Here is a 13004-nt window from a genome sequence, read left to right on the forward strand (position 1 = left end):
AAAAAAAAATTCCGTCCACATGAAAACGCAAACGCATGCTATGAAGCACTGTCAAGAGCATGCCAAGCCAACAGGTGGTGATAAAATCTCAACCGTAAAACCATGTTGGCCAATCAGAAGCCTGAAAAGTTTTCAGTAGGCGGAGATAACAGCACAGGCTCTGACCTCACAAGCCAAAAACTCCGGTTTCGCTGTCTACATGATAACACTGCAACCGGAGTTTTTGAAAATCTTCACCCTGGCAGGAGTTTTCAAAAATGTTCGGTTTCAGTGACCTAGTGCTGCGTTTACGTGTGGACGAAAGGCCATACCGCGTAGAAAAAGCTGCGGTTTTGAAAATAACCGCGTTCGCGTGGACAGGGCCTTGGTTCCTGTTTTCCTTTTTTGGTCATGTTTCCTGTTCCTGTCCTCATTATGTTTATTTGGTTCCAGCTGTGTTTTCCCTCATGTCATGTTCATTGTTTCCAGGTGTTCCCTCATTAGTTTCCTTGTCTACTTTAGCCCTGTGTTTCCCTGTGTCTAGCGTCGGCTGTTAAACGTCATTCTGAAGTATATGTGGTTGTATTCCTTTGTTTGTGTGATTAAAGTTGAATTAGAAGTATTCTCCTGGATCTCCTCATTTCTTCCCCGATTGTGACAGAACAGCGGACCGTGACAGTAAGCGGCGCCCCTTCTACCCGTGTTTGTTTTTCGTTTTTTGAAAAGTGTTTTGTTTTTTCCCGTTGGTTTCTCCCCACTCAAATGGAGGAACGAGCGATGTTCATCGCCATGGCTCAGGCGAGCCATGACCCAATCATCTACTCAAGGGCGTTCATGCAGCTCGCCCTCGCCAGCTCCCTCGATGGGGAAACCCTCTTGACGATGTTCCGACTCGGGATAACATACCATCTGCCCATGGAGCTCCCAGACACCACCAACCTCGACTGGAAGGAGGCAGTCATCCGGTGTCTGGAGAGTCTCCAATCCCGATCCCGATCCGGAACCCCTCCGCCGGCCGTTCCACAGTCAAGCCTGCCGGCCGCGCCGATGTCAAGCCCTCAGCAGACAGCAACTGCTTACCTCACCACCAATCAAAAAAGAAACCTGAGGAGAAAAAGGCTGTTGGCTCCAGCCCCAGAGCTCGCTCCAGTGTCGGCTCCAGCCCCTGAATTTAGCCCAGTGAGGGCTCCAGTCCCCAAGTTTAGCCCAGAAGGCTCCAGTCTCCTAGTTTAGCCCAGAGAAGGCTCCAATCCCCGAGTGTAGCACAGAAAGGGCTCTATTTCCCATGTCCAGCCCAAGGAGAGCTCCGGTCCCCAAGTCAAGCCCAGGGAGGGCCACTGTTCCCGGGTTAGGCCATGAAGGGCCTCGAAAGACGAAACTCTCCCCAAGGCTTTTTTTTTGGGGGTAGTTTGGGTCCATCTATAGTGGCCGGGCCGAGTGGCGAGGCCAAGGCCACGAAGGCCGTCCGGCCATGGCGTCCTGAGTTCCCAGCTGTAGTGGCCGGGCCGAGTGGTGAGGCCAAGGCCACGGAGGCCGTCCAGCCATGGCCTTCTGCATTCCCTGTTCCGCCATGGCTCCCCGAGCTCCCTGTTCTGCCATGGTCTCCTAAACTGTATGCTCCGCCATGGTGCCCCGAACTACCCGCTCCGCCATGGCGCCCTGAACTGCCCGCTCGGCCATGGCACCCTGGACTGCCTGATCCGCCATGGCTCCTGGGACTGCCTGTCCCACCATGAGGCCATCCAGCCATGGCTTTCTGAGTTCCCTGCTCCGCCATGGCTTCCTGGTCTGCCTGCTCTGCCATGGCGCCCCGAACTACCTGCTCCGCCATGGCGCCCTGAACTGCCCGCTCCGCCATGGCACCCTGGACTGCCTGATCCGCCATGACTCCTGGGACTGCCTGTCCCGCCATGGCCCCCTGAGCTCCCTGATCCACCCTGGAGGCCTCAGGGCACCCACCCCCCCTCCCTGGTGGAATTGTTATGGCGTGGGACGCACCTTCCAGGAGGGGGGAGTAATGTCAGTGTTGTGGACTTGTGTTTCCTTGTTTTACCCCTGTCTTAGTTTCTGTTTTCCTTTTTCGGTCATGTTTCCTGTTCCTGTCCTCATTATGTTTATTTGGTTCCAGCTGTGTTTTCCCTCATGTCATGTTCATTGTTTCCAGGTGTTCCCTCATTAGTTTCCTTGTCTACTTTAGCCCTGTGTTCCCTGTGTCTAGCGTCGGCTGTTAAATGTCATTCTGAAGTACATGTGGTTGTATCGCTTTGTTTGTGTGATTAAAGTCGAATTAGAAGTATTCTCCTGGATCTCCTCATTCTGGACTTCCCCGAGTGATCGTGACAGTGTCATACCATTTAGCTCTGACTATATTCACAATATGGAATGGTCATATAAATATCATGTAAATAAATTTGCAAACCATGCTTCTGAAGAACGTGCACTGTAAAAATCAAAAGTTTAGAAAACTTAAAAGCTTAAGGCAACCAACTTCAGCAGATTTTTGAGTTCCCTTTCAGTCGGTCACTCCGAGTCATGTCGGTGACCGACAAATTGGGATCTCGCCTGAGAGCCCTATCATCTTCGAGTGTAAACTAAATGAGCCAATGCACATTGGCATGTGATAATTGCATCCAGCTGCTGCTCGTCATGACACGAGCATAAGTAGGCAGCAGGTGCAACACATATTCAGCTTTTCGCTTCGGAGCCAAGCAGTTCTATAGTTCTGCTCTGCCTATCATCCGAAGAGGATTCTGAACGAGTCTACGAGCGCTCTGGGAAGAGGTTTCTTCAACTGGTGTTGGTGTGACGGCGCTGCAGCGGTGGTTCCCCTGTGCGCTTCAGCACTAAAATAGCTAATTTCCCTAAAAGAGCATACACGGGTGCGTTTTTGTAAAGACAACGATGCGTCTTTCTAAAGATGCCGTTTCACCTGTGCGTTTCTGGATGCGGTCGTTACCTGGCGCTGGATAACAGTCACGATTGTTGCCTCACATGTTTGGGCATTAAGCACGCTGAGGCTGCTTTCGTGGATGAGTCATGCTCTCACTGCGGGAGGATGACCATCTCAGCGTTGCGGTCGAGACTCCAATACCTCAGGAGAAGTGGAGTCCCCTTATCTATGCCCCGATCTAGCTCTTCTTCTCTTCCGCAGAAGAGGGCTACTTTGGCGAATAAACAGGGTGACCTGAGGGTTACAGTGGGGGCAAACCCGCCGAGTAAATCTCTGTGGGCCCCCTATCCTTCGGATGACCAGGTGTCGATTGCAGCATCGCAGTGCCATTCTTCCCGGAAGTGCATGAGGAGGTGACTAGGTCATGGACGGAACCTTTTCAGCCGATACCGATCTGGTGCCTCCTCCTCCCTCATTACCCTCGATGGCGGGGTGGCCAGGGGGTATGCGGCGATCCCCTCGGTGGAGCACGCGGTTGCGATGCAATTGTGTTCAAGAAGCGCTTCCACCTGGAGGGGTAACTCGCGTCTCCCATCCAAGGCCTGTTCTCGTCCGTTCTTACGGCCAAGGCTTACGGAGCTGCTGGACAGGTTGCCTCCGCCCTGCACGCCATGGCGCTCCTGCAGGTATACCAGGCTTAAGGCACTAAAAGAGTTGCACGAGGGTAGTTCTGACCCAGGGCTGATGCAGGAGCTGCGCACAGTGACGAACCTCGCCCAGAGAGCGACGAAAGTCACTGTGCACTCCCTGGGTCAGACGATGGCCACGTTGGTGGTCCAGGAACGCCATCTCTGGCTGAACATGCCGGATATGCGGGAGACCGGCAAATATCGTTTTCTTGACTCCCCTATCTCCCAGGCTGGCCTATTCGGCGATGCAGTCGAGAGCTTTGCCCAACAGTTCTCGGCTACCCAGAAACAGACGGAGGCTATCAAGCACATCCTGCCCCGGCGGCCCGCTGCTGCTTTCACCCCACCGCCGGCTGCAGCTGCTCCGCCTGCTCATTGCCGAGGGCGCCCCCCCGCGGCTTTCTCCGCCCCTGCTCAAGCGGCCCCGAGACGCGCAACCCAGAGATGGAAGAGGCATCTCTTCGGGAGATGGTGACCACACCACTCCCTCGCCCGGAGGAGGGCCGGGTGAGAATCTTTTGTTTTCTTTCTGTTCCGCCGCTGGTACCCAAAAAAAAAAAAAAGCAGTTTCCACTATCTCTTCCCGGCGTCCCCCCCAAGTTCAGGGGCATCCAGTTCACCTCCGTGCTGACCAGTGGTGCTCCTGTCTTACGGGCAGAAATCGCAGTCCTGCTGGCGAAAGATGCGATAGAGCCGGTCCCTCCAGCAGATATGAGGTCGGGGTTTTACAGCCCTTACTTCATTGTACCCAAGAAAGGCGGTGGGTTACGACTAATCTCGGACCTGCGAGTTTTGAAACGGGCCCTTCACAAGGTACCGTTCAAAATGTTGACGCAGAAACGCATTTTCGAATGCATCCGTCCCTGAGATTGGTTTGCAGCGATCGACCTGAAGGACGTGTACTTTCATGTCTCGATTCTCCCTCGGCACAGGCCGTTTCTCCACTTTGCGTTCGAGGGGCGATCATATTAGTACAAGGTCCTTCCCTTTGGTCTGTTCCTGTCGCCCTGCGTCTTTACGAAGGTTGCGGAGGCGGCCCTTGTTCCCATGAGAGAACAGGGCGTTTGTATTCTCAACTATCTGGACGACTGGCTTATTCTGGCTCAGTCCTGGGAGCAGTTGTGCGAGCACAGGGACATGGTGCTCAGTTACCTCAGCCAGTTGGGACTTCGGGTCAACTGGGAAAACAGCAAACTCTCTCCAGTGCAGAGGATCTCTTTTCTTGGTATGGAGTTGGACTCGGTCAACCTGACGGCACGCCTCACAGAGGAACGAGTTTGGTCAATGCTGAACTGCTTGAATTCTCTCAAGCGCAGGACAGCGGCCCCACTGAAACTGTTTCAGAGGCTCCTAGGGCATATGGCATCTGCAGTAACGGCACTCGAATTGCTTCATATGAGGCCGTTTCAGCATTGGCTTCACGGCCTTGTCCCGAGATGGCCGTGGCAACGCGGCACGTATCGAGTGACGATCACTTCGGCCTGTTGCCAAGCTTTCAGCCTGTGGTCGGACCCTGCATTTCTTCGGGCAGGAGTTCCCTTAGTGCAGGTGTCCAGGCATGCTGTTGTGTTCACAGATGCCTCCACTACGGGCTGGGGTGCCACGTACGCAGTATGCAGTTTCGGGATTGTGGACGGGCCCCCATCTGCATTGGCACATCAATTGCCTCGAGTTGCTTACACTACGTCTTGCGCTGGGCTGCTTCAAAACACTGCTACAAGGCAAGCATGTACTGGTTCGTACAGACAACACTGCAACCGTTGCGTTCATCAACCACCAGGGTGGTCTACGCTCCCGTCGTATGTAGCAACTCACCCGCCATGTAGACCTGTTTGCCTCTCCAGACACGTCCCATTGCCAGCTGTTCTATTCCCTGACCGGGGGAACCCTCGGCATGGATGCACTGGTGCACAGCTGGCCCCAGGGTCAACGCAAGTATGCGTTTCCCCCAGTGAGCCTACTTGCACAGACGTTGAGCAAAGTCAGGGAGGACGAGGAGCAGGTCCTGCTAGTTGCACCTTACTGGCCCAACCGGACCTGGTTCCCGGAACTGATGCTCCCTGCGACAGCTCCTCCCTGGCGCATTCCTCTGAGGGAAAATCTACTTTCTCAGAGACGGGGCACCCTCTGGCACCCACGTCCAGATCTGTGGAACCCCCTTACGTGTGGTCCCTAGACAGGACGCGGAGGTCCTAGGTGATCTACCCCAGGCCGTGGTAGACCCCATCACTTCGGTAAGTGCACCCTCTACGAGTCGTGCCTATACCTTGAAGTGGACCCTGTGTGTTGAATGGTGCTCTTCTCACCGGGAAGACCCCCGGAGATACCCGATTAGAGCTGTGCTTTCCTTCCTCCAGGAGGGATTGGAGCGAAGGCTGTCTCCCTCCACCCTAAAAGTATATGTTGCCGCAATTGCCGCACATCACGATCCTGTAGACGGTGAGTCTTTGGGAAAGCACGACCTGATCATCAGGTTCCTGAGGGGCGCGAGGAGACTAAATACCCTCTTGGGATCTCCCTCTGGTGCTTACGGCATTGCAGAGGACCCCTTTTGAGCCGTTGCAGTCTGCAGAGCTGAGAACTCTGTCGATACAGACAGTGCTCTTAACTGCGCTGGCTTCCATCAAGAGGGTAGGGGACCTGCATGCATTTTTGGTCAACGAATCGTCCCTGGAATTCGGCCCGGCTAACTCTCACGTTATCCTGAGACCCCGGCCCTATGTGCCCAAGGTTCCCACCACGCTTTTCAGGGATCAGGTGGTGAACCTGCAAGCACTGCCCTCGGAGGAGGCAGACCCAGCCCTAGCTTTGCTCTGTCCGGTTCGCGCTTTACGCCTATACGTGGACCATACGCAGAACTTTAGGACCTCAGAGCAGCTCTTCGTCTGTTAGCCGCACATCACGATCCTGTAGACGGTGAGTCTTTGGGAAAGCACGACCTGATCATCAGGTTCCTGAGGGGCGCGAGGAGACTAAATACCCTCTTGGGATCTCCCTCTGGTGCTTACGGCATTGCAGAGGACCCCTTTTGAGCCGTTGCAGTCTGCAGAGCTGAGAACTCTGTCGATAAAGACAGTGCTCTTAACTGCGCTGGCTTCCATCAAGAGGGTAGGGGACCTGCATGCATTTTTGGTCAACGAATCGTCCCTGGAATTCGGCCCGGCTAACTCTCACGTTATCCTGAGACCCCGGCCCTATGTGCCCAAGGTTCCCACCACGCTTTTCAGGGATCAGGTGGTGAACCTGCAAGCACTGCCCTCGGAGGAGGCAGACCCAGCCCTAGCTTTGCTCTGTCCGGTTCGCACTTTACGCATATATGTTGACTGTGTGCAGAGCTTTAGGACCTCAAAGCAGCTCTTCACCTGTTACGGAGGCCTGCAGAAGGGAAAGGCTGTCTCCAAGCAGAGGTTGGCCCACTGGATAGTGGATGCCATCGTCTTGCGTATCAAACCCAAGGCGTGCTGTGCCCACTTGGGTTGAGAGCACACTCGACAAGGAGTGTTGCTTCTGATCTGTGGTACCTCCACGTGTGGTCCCTAGACGGGATGCGGAGGTCCTAGGTGATCTATCCCGGGTGGTGGTAGACAACATCACTTCGGCAAGAGCACCCTCTACAAGGCGTGCCTATACCTTGAAGTGGAACCTGTTTGTTGAATGGTGCCCTTCTCACCGGGAAGACCCCCGGAGATGCCCGATCAGAGCTGTGCTTTCCTTCCTCCAGGAGGGGTTGGAGCGAAGGCTGTCTCCCTCCACCCTAAAAGTGTATGTTGCCGCAGTTGCCGCATATCACAATCCTGTAGGCGGTGAGTCTTTGGGGAAGCACGACCTCATCATCAGGTTCCTGAGGGGCGCAAGGAGACTAAATCCTCCTTGCCCTAACCCAGTACCCTCTTGTGATCTCCCTCTGGTGCTTACAGCATTGCAGAGGGCTCCCTTTGAGCCATTGCAGTCTGCAGAGCTGAGAACTCTGTCGATAAAGACAGTGCTCTTAACTGCGCTGGCTTCCATCAAGAGGGTAGGGGACCTGCATGCATTTTTGGTCAACGAATCGTCCCTGGAATTCGGCCCGGCTAACTCTCACGTTATCCTGAGACCCCGGCCCTATGTGCCCAAGGTTCCCACCACGCTTTTCAGGGATCAGGTGGTGAACCTGCAAGCACTGCCCTCGGAGGAGGCAGACCCAGCCCTAGCTTTGCTCTGTCCGGTTCGCGCTTTACGCATATATGTTGACTGTGTGCAGAGCTTTAGGACCTCAAAGCAGCTCTTCACCTGTTACGGAGGCCTGCAGAAGGGAAAGGCTGTCTCCAAGCAGAGGTTGGCCCACTGGATAGTGGATGCCATCATCTTGGCGTATCAGACCCAAGGCGTGCCTTGCCCCCTCGGGTTGAGAGCACACTCGACAAGGAGTGTTGCTTCTTCCTGGGCATTGGCGCAAAGCGCCTCGCTGACAGATGTGTAGAGCTGCGGGCTGGGCTGGGTTTTATAGCCTTTGTGTAGAGCCAGTGTCCTCTCGTGTACTCGCCTTGAGTAGCCAGTAAAACCAGAGGAACTGCTCGGTGTCTCGCTTGCTGCACCATTCCTCTCTACGGACTGGATATGTGTGCTTATTCTGCTCTTCAGTTCAGTTCCCCACAAGGCCAGCCCTGTGGAGTTCCTCCATCACCCTCAGCAGCCGGACGTGTGGAGGCCTAAGACTTGTAAGTACGCCTGTTGGTTGACCCCTGTGCTAGGCTAGGTGTCCATATGTTGTGATCCCCTCGGTGATCCCATGTGTGTATTCTTCCACGGTACGGTTCCCCTCTTGGTGAGCCTGTGTCTTAACCTTGGCAGACTCCGCTCTGCCGTCCCTGCCGTTGTTGCCTCCCTCCTACCTGGGGCGGAGCCACCTCAGAGAGGAAACACTGGTGTAGTGGAACAACAGTAATAGACTCTCTCCACGTAAGCTCTGTCCTATCTTCCGCCCCAGTTGCCGCGGGGGGACCAGGTGGCTTACTAGGGGCGCTGGAAGGGGCAGCATCCAGTTCGCACTTTACGCATATATGTTGACTGTGTGCAGAGCTTTAGGACCTCAAAGCAGCTCTTCACCTGTTACGGAGGCCTGCAGAAGGGAAAGGCTGTCTCCAAGCAGAGGTTGGCCCACTGGATAGTGGATGCCATCATCTTGGCGTCTCAGACCCAAGGCGTGCCTTGCCCCCTCGGGTTGAGAGCACTCGACAAGGAGTGTTGCTTCTTCCTGGGCTGCCGCGGGGGGACCAGGTGGCTTACTAGGGGCGCTGGAAGGGGCAGCAATAGTGGCTCTTTGTTAGGGATCCCAATTCGTCGGTCACCGACGTGACTCGGAGTGACCGACTGAAAGAGAACGTCTCGGTTACGTATGTAACCCTCGTTCCCTGAAGGAGGGAACGGAGACGTCACGTCCTGTCGCCACAGTTGCTATACCACAGCGGGGCTCCGAGTCACTGGCTCGGCTCCTCAGCGAAAACCTGAATATGCGTTGCACCTGCTGCCTACTTATGCTCGTGTCATGACGAGCAGCAGATGGATGCAATTATCACATGCCAATGTGCATTGGCTCGTTTAGTTTACACTCTGAGATAATAGGGCTCTCAGGTGAGATCCCAATTCGTCGGTCACCGATGTGACGTCTCCATTCCCTCCTTCAGGGAACAAGGGTTACATATGTAACGAGACGTTTTCTCAACTTGTTTTTGTAGGAGATTTTTGAGTTTTCTCAACTTCATCATAAACATAACATAAAACCATCATATACATCACATTTATTTGCATTCGCTTTAAAGCTTTTACATAAACACAGTCATTTATATCTTATGTGCATGTAAACAGTTCGGATGCGTGTCAGTATTAGATCTGTGCAGCTCTTAAAGTGACAGAAGCCTAATAAACCTGCTGTAGTCTGTCTCGTTAACATTGCTTTAAAGGAATAGTTCACCCAAAATTTTTTATTTTGTCATCATTTACTCACTCTCATGTCATTCCAAACCTGTACAAGTTTCTTTCTTATGTTGAACACAAGATTAGATATTTTAAAGAATTTTGAAGAACCAAACGGTTGTTGGTCCACATTAGCCGCTTTTCCACTGTCGGGCCAGTGCGAGCCAGTGCTTTCAACGGGCCGGGCTAATAGACTAAGACCTGTAGCACTGAGCCCAAAATCATAATAATAATACCCGCCCTTTACACGCCTCTTTGGAACAACGTCACACAACCCCATCATTTCACCAACAAAGAGAAGTTATCAGAAAACTAATCAGAAATAAGTCACTGGAACTAGCAGAATCACAAAACGAACATGATAAAAGCGGCCGTTTGTTTGTATTTTTTGTTGTTTACTTAAAGATTTAAATCCAAAAACATCAATGTTTTACCAGTTTTAATAAGTGATACATTGATCATAATGAATTAATTTGTCAGAATTGAACATTTGTCACAGAAATAAAGTGGTATTTACCATTATTTCACAAAAGAAAGAGGACGCACATACTATTCAGTCACGTCTATTTCTGCTTGTTTGTAGTCACAGTATACATCACATCACATTTAAAAATAATGATCATTTCTATATTTTTTCCATCGAAGTTATCAGAAAACTAATCAGAAATAAGTCACTGGAACTAGCAGAATCACAAAACGAACATGATAAAAGCGGCCGTTTGTTTGTATTTTTTGTTGTTTACTTAAAGATTTAAATCCAAAAACATCAATGTTTTACCAGTTTTAATAAGTGATACATTGATCATAATGAATTAATTTGTCAGAATTGAACATTTGTCACAGAAATAAAGTGGTATTTACCATTATTTCACAAAAGAAAGAGGACGCACATACTATTCAGTCACGTCTATTTCTGCTTGTTTGTAGTCACAGTATACATCACATCACATTTAAAAATAATGATCATTTCTATATTTTTTCCATCAAAATACGACCTGAGTAGCAGAGGAGTTTCCGAACAAAAACTATGATTATGATATATTTTATGACATACATGGAGCTAAATATGAACATCAGACTGTCAGGTATAAAGAGAGAAGACTTACTGACAGATAAAATATGTTACTAAATAAATACACGATTGTGATAGCCTATATGATTTTTCTGATTTCTTCAAGTAGTCGTTTTTACCATGTTTACTATGGTAATGGCTACAGCTATAGCGTGCATAGTCTTTTGCATCACTTATAAATATTTATGCCTTGTATGATCATAATCCCCATCGGATCTCAAACAGAAGTGATTTCATACACTCACTGATGTTGGAAAGTGAGTTTAGAGATACAATTATTTTAAAAGTCTTTAATACTGGTGTTATAACTGTTAACTTTATGAAATAATCCGTGGCGCTGACGTTCTCTTGACGCGGAGAAACTCTACCTTTGTTCATAGCCACTCCTCAAGCCCAAGCTGGCCCGCTTTGACCCAAGGTTTTCGGGTGGCCCTCATGGAAAGAAATACTATGGAAGTCAATGGGGACCATCAAATGTTTGATTAACAGCATTCTTCAAAATATCTTCTTTTATATTCAACATAAGAAAGAAACTCATTCAGGATTGGAACGACATGAGGGTGAGTAATGATTACAGAATTTTCCTTTTTGGGTGAACTATTTCTTTAATAAGTATCATTGTATATTTAATTCATACATTGACGTCTAGAAGTGTTTTATTTTTATATTTGTTGGTTCAGTTTCTTGAATGCTATTGTTAAATACACCTAATGTAGCTGAAAAAAGCACTGTTTATTTCATTTATATTATTTCATCTTTAGTGAATTTGTCATCTTATTTGTAATTTGCATTTTTGTTCTTAATTTTGATATGAAAGCTAGAATAATGAAATAAAGCAAAATTAGATTTTGGTCTTATTGCCCACCCCTATTTTATTTTATACTTTATAATTTAATTTAATTTAATTTTTTGTTACCTTGTAAGTTTTTTTTTTTTTTTTGAGAAATTAGTTTGTCTGTATTAATCAGTGATTTGCAAAAACCAAGATTTTGGATCATGGTCCTGCCTAAAAAGTAATTGTGATAAAATTTTACCATATTCCACAATCATAGGTTGAAGATCTCTTTAAAGAGCTGCAGCAGTGCATCTCAAAAAATTAGAATGTTGTGAAAAAAATATTTTTTTTTGCTAAGTTATTTCAAAAAGTGAAACTTTCATATATTCTAGATTCATCTCATGTAAAGTAAAACATTTCAAAAGTTTTTTTGTTTTAATTTTGATGATTAGAGCTTACAGCTTATGAAAGTCAAAAATCCAGTATCTCAAAATATTAGAATATTTATGTTTTTAAATCTATAAATAATCTGGCAAGCTATCTATCTGATCAGCTTCCATACAATCCTACATGAAATCTGAGGTCTGGTGACCAAAGACTTCTCTCTGTCCCCAGATCACGGTTAAAGCATAGAGGGGTTAGAGCCTTTGAAATCTGATGGTGACCAAAGACTTCTCTCTGTCCCCAGATCACGGTTAAAGCATAGAGGGGTTAGAGCCTTTGCGGTTGCTGGCCCTAGGCTGTGGAACAGCCTTCCAGCCTATATTAGACCGGCACAGTCTTTAATAACTGTTTTTAAATCATCTCTTAAAACCAATTTCTTTTCTTTGGCTTTTAATTCATTGTGAGTTTATGGAATGAATCTGAGGCTTGCCCTGTGTTCTATGTCGTTGTTTGTTCAGCACTTTGGTCAACCGTGCTTGCTGTTTTTAAATGTGCTATATAAATAAAACAAACTTGAACTTGATTAGAATATTTACATTTGAGTTTCATTAAGTGACCATCCCTACAGTATAAATTCCGGGTATCTCTTGTTCTTTAAAGCCACAATAATGGAGAAGACTGCTGACTTGGCAATGGTGCAGAAGATGATCATTGACACCCTCCACAAAGAGGTTAAGTCACAGAAGGTCATTACTGAAAGGGGTGGCTGTTCACAGAGTGCTGTATCAAACCATATTAAATGCAAAGTTGACTGGAAGGAAGAAAATGGGTAGGAGAAGGTGCTAAGTCAGTGATGATTTGGGGTGCCGTGGCGTCTGCTGGTATTGGTCCATTGTGTTTTATCAAGTCCAAAGTCAATGCAAAAGCCACAATAATGGAGAAGACTGCTGACTTGGCAATGGTGCAGAAGATGATCATTGACACCCTCCACAAAGAGGTTAAGTCACAGAAGGTCATTACTGATTCAAGAGAAATATGAGAAACAGTCAATCCAACAATACAGACAAGCTGAAGGCTAAAGATCGCTTCCATGCCACACCTCACTGATGCTGGAGTTTGTGCTAAAGGAGCCCCGACCAAGTATTGAGTGCATAAATGAACATACTTTAAATAACTTTTTTTTTTGATTGAGCTTATGAAATATTCTAATATTTTGAGATACTGGATTTTTGACTTTCATGAGCTGTAAGCTCTAATCATCAA

At 48.8% G+C, this 13004-nt stretch overlaps 1 protein-coding gene across 1 annotated transcript in view; it reads left to right on the forward strand.

Moving 5' to 3' along the window:
* Positions 1-11682, forward strand: part of LOC107730755 (tripartite motif-containing protein 47-like) — a 27734-nt gene extending 16052 nt beyond the window's left edge. The window contains exon 4 of the mRNA XM_016541683.1: positions 11635-11682. Within this exon, the coding sequence (XP_016397169.1) occupies positions 11635-11682 (48 nt within the window). The remainder of the gene's footprint in view (positions 1-11634) is intronic.
* The last annotated feature ends 1322 nt before the right edge of the window (positions 11683-13004 follow it).

The sequence above is a fragment of the Sinocyclocheilus rhinocerous genome, unplaced genomic scaffold (genome assembly GCF_001515625.1).
Source record: "Sinocyclocheilus rhinocerous isolate Xijiao unplaced genomic scaffold, SAMN03320098_v1.1 scaffold2358, whole genome shotgun sequence".
Classification (NCBI taxonomy): domain Eukaryota; kingdom Metazoa; phylum Chordata; class Actinopteri; order Cypriniformes; family Cyprinidae; genus Sinocyclocheilus; species Sinocyclocheilus rhinocerous.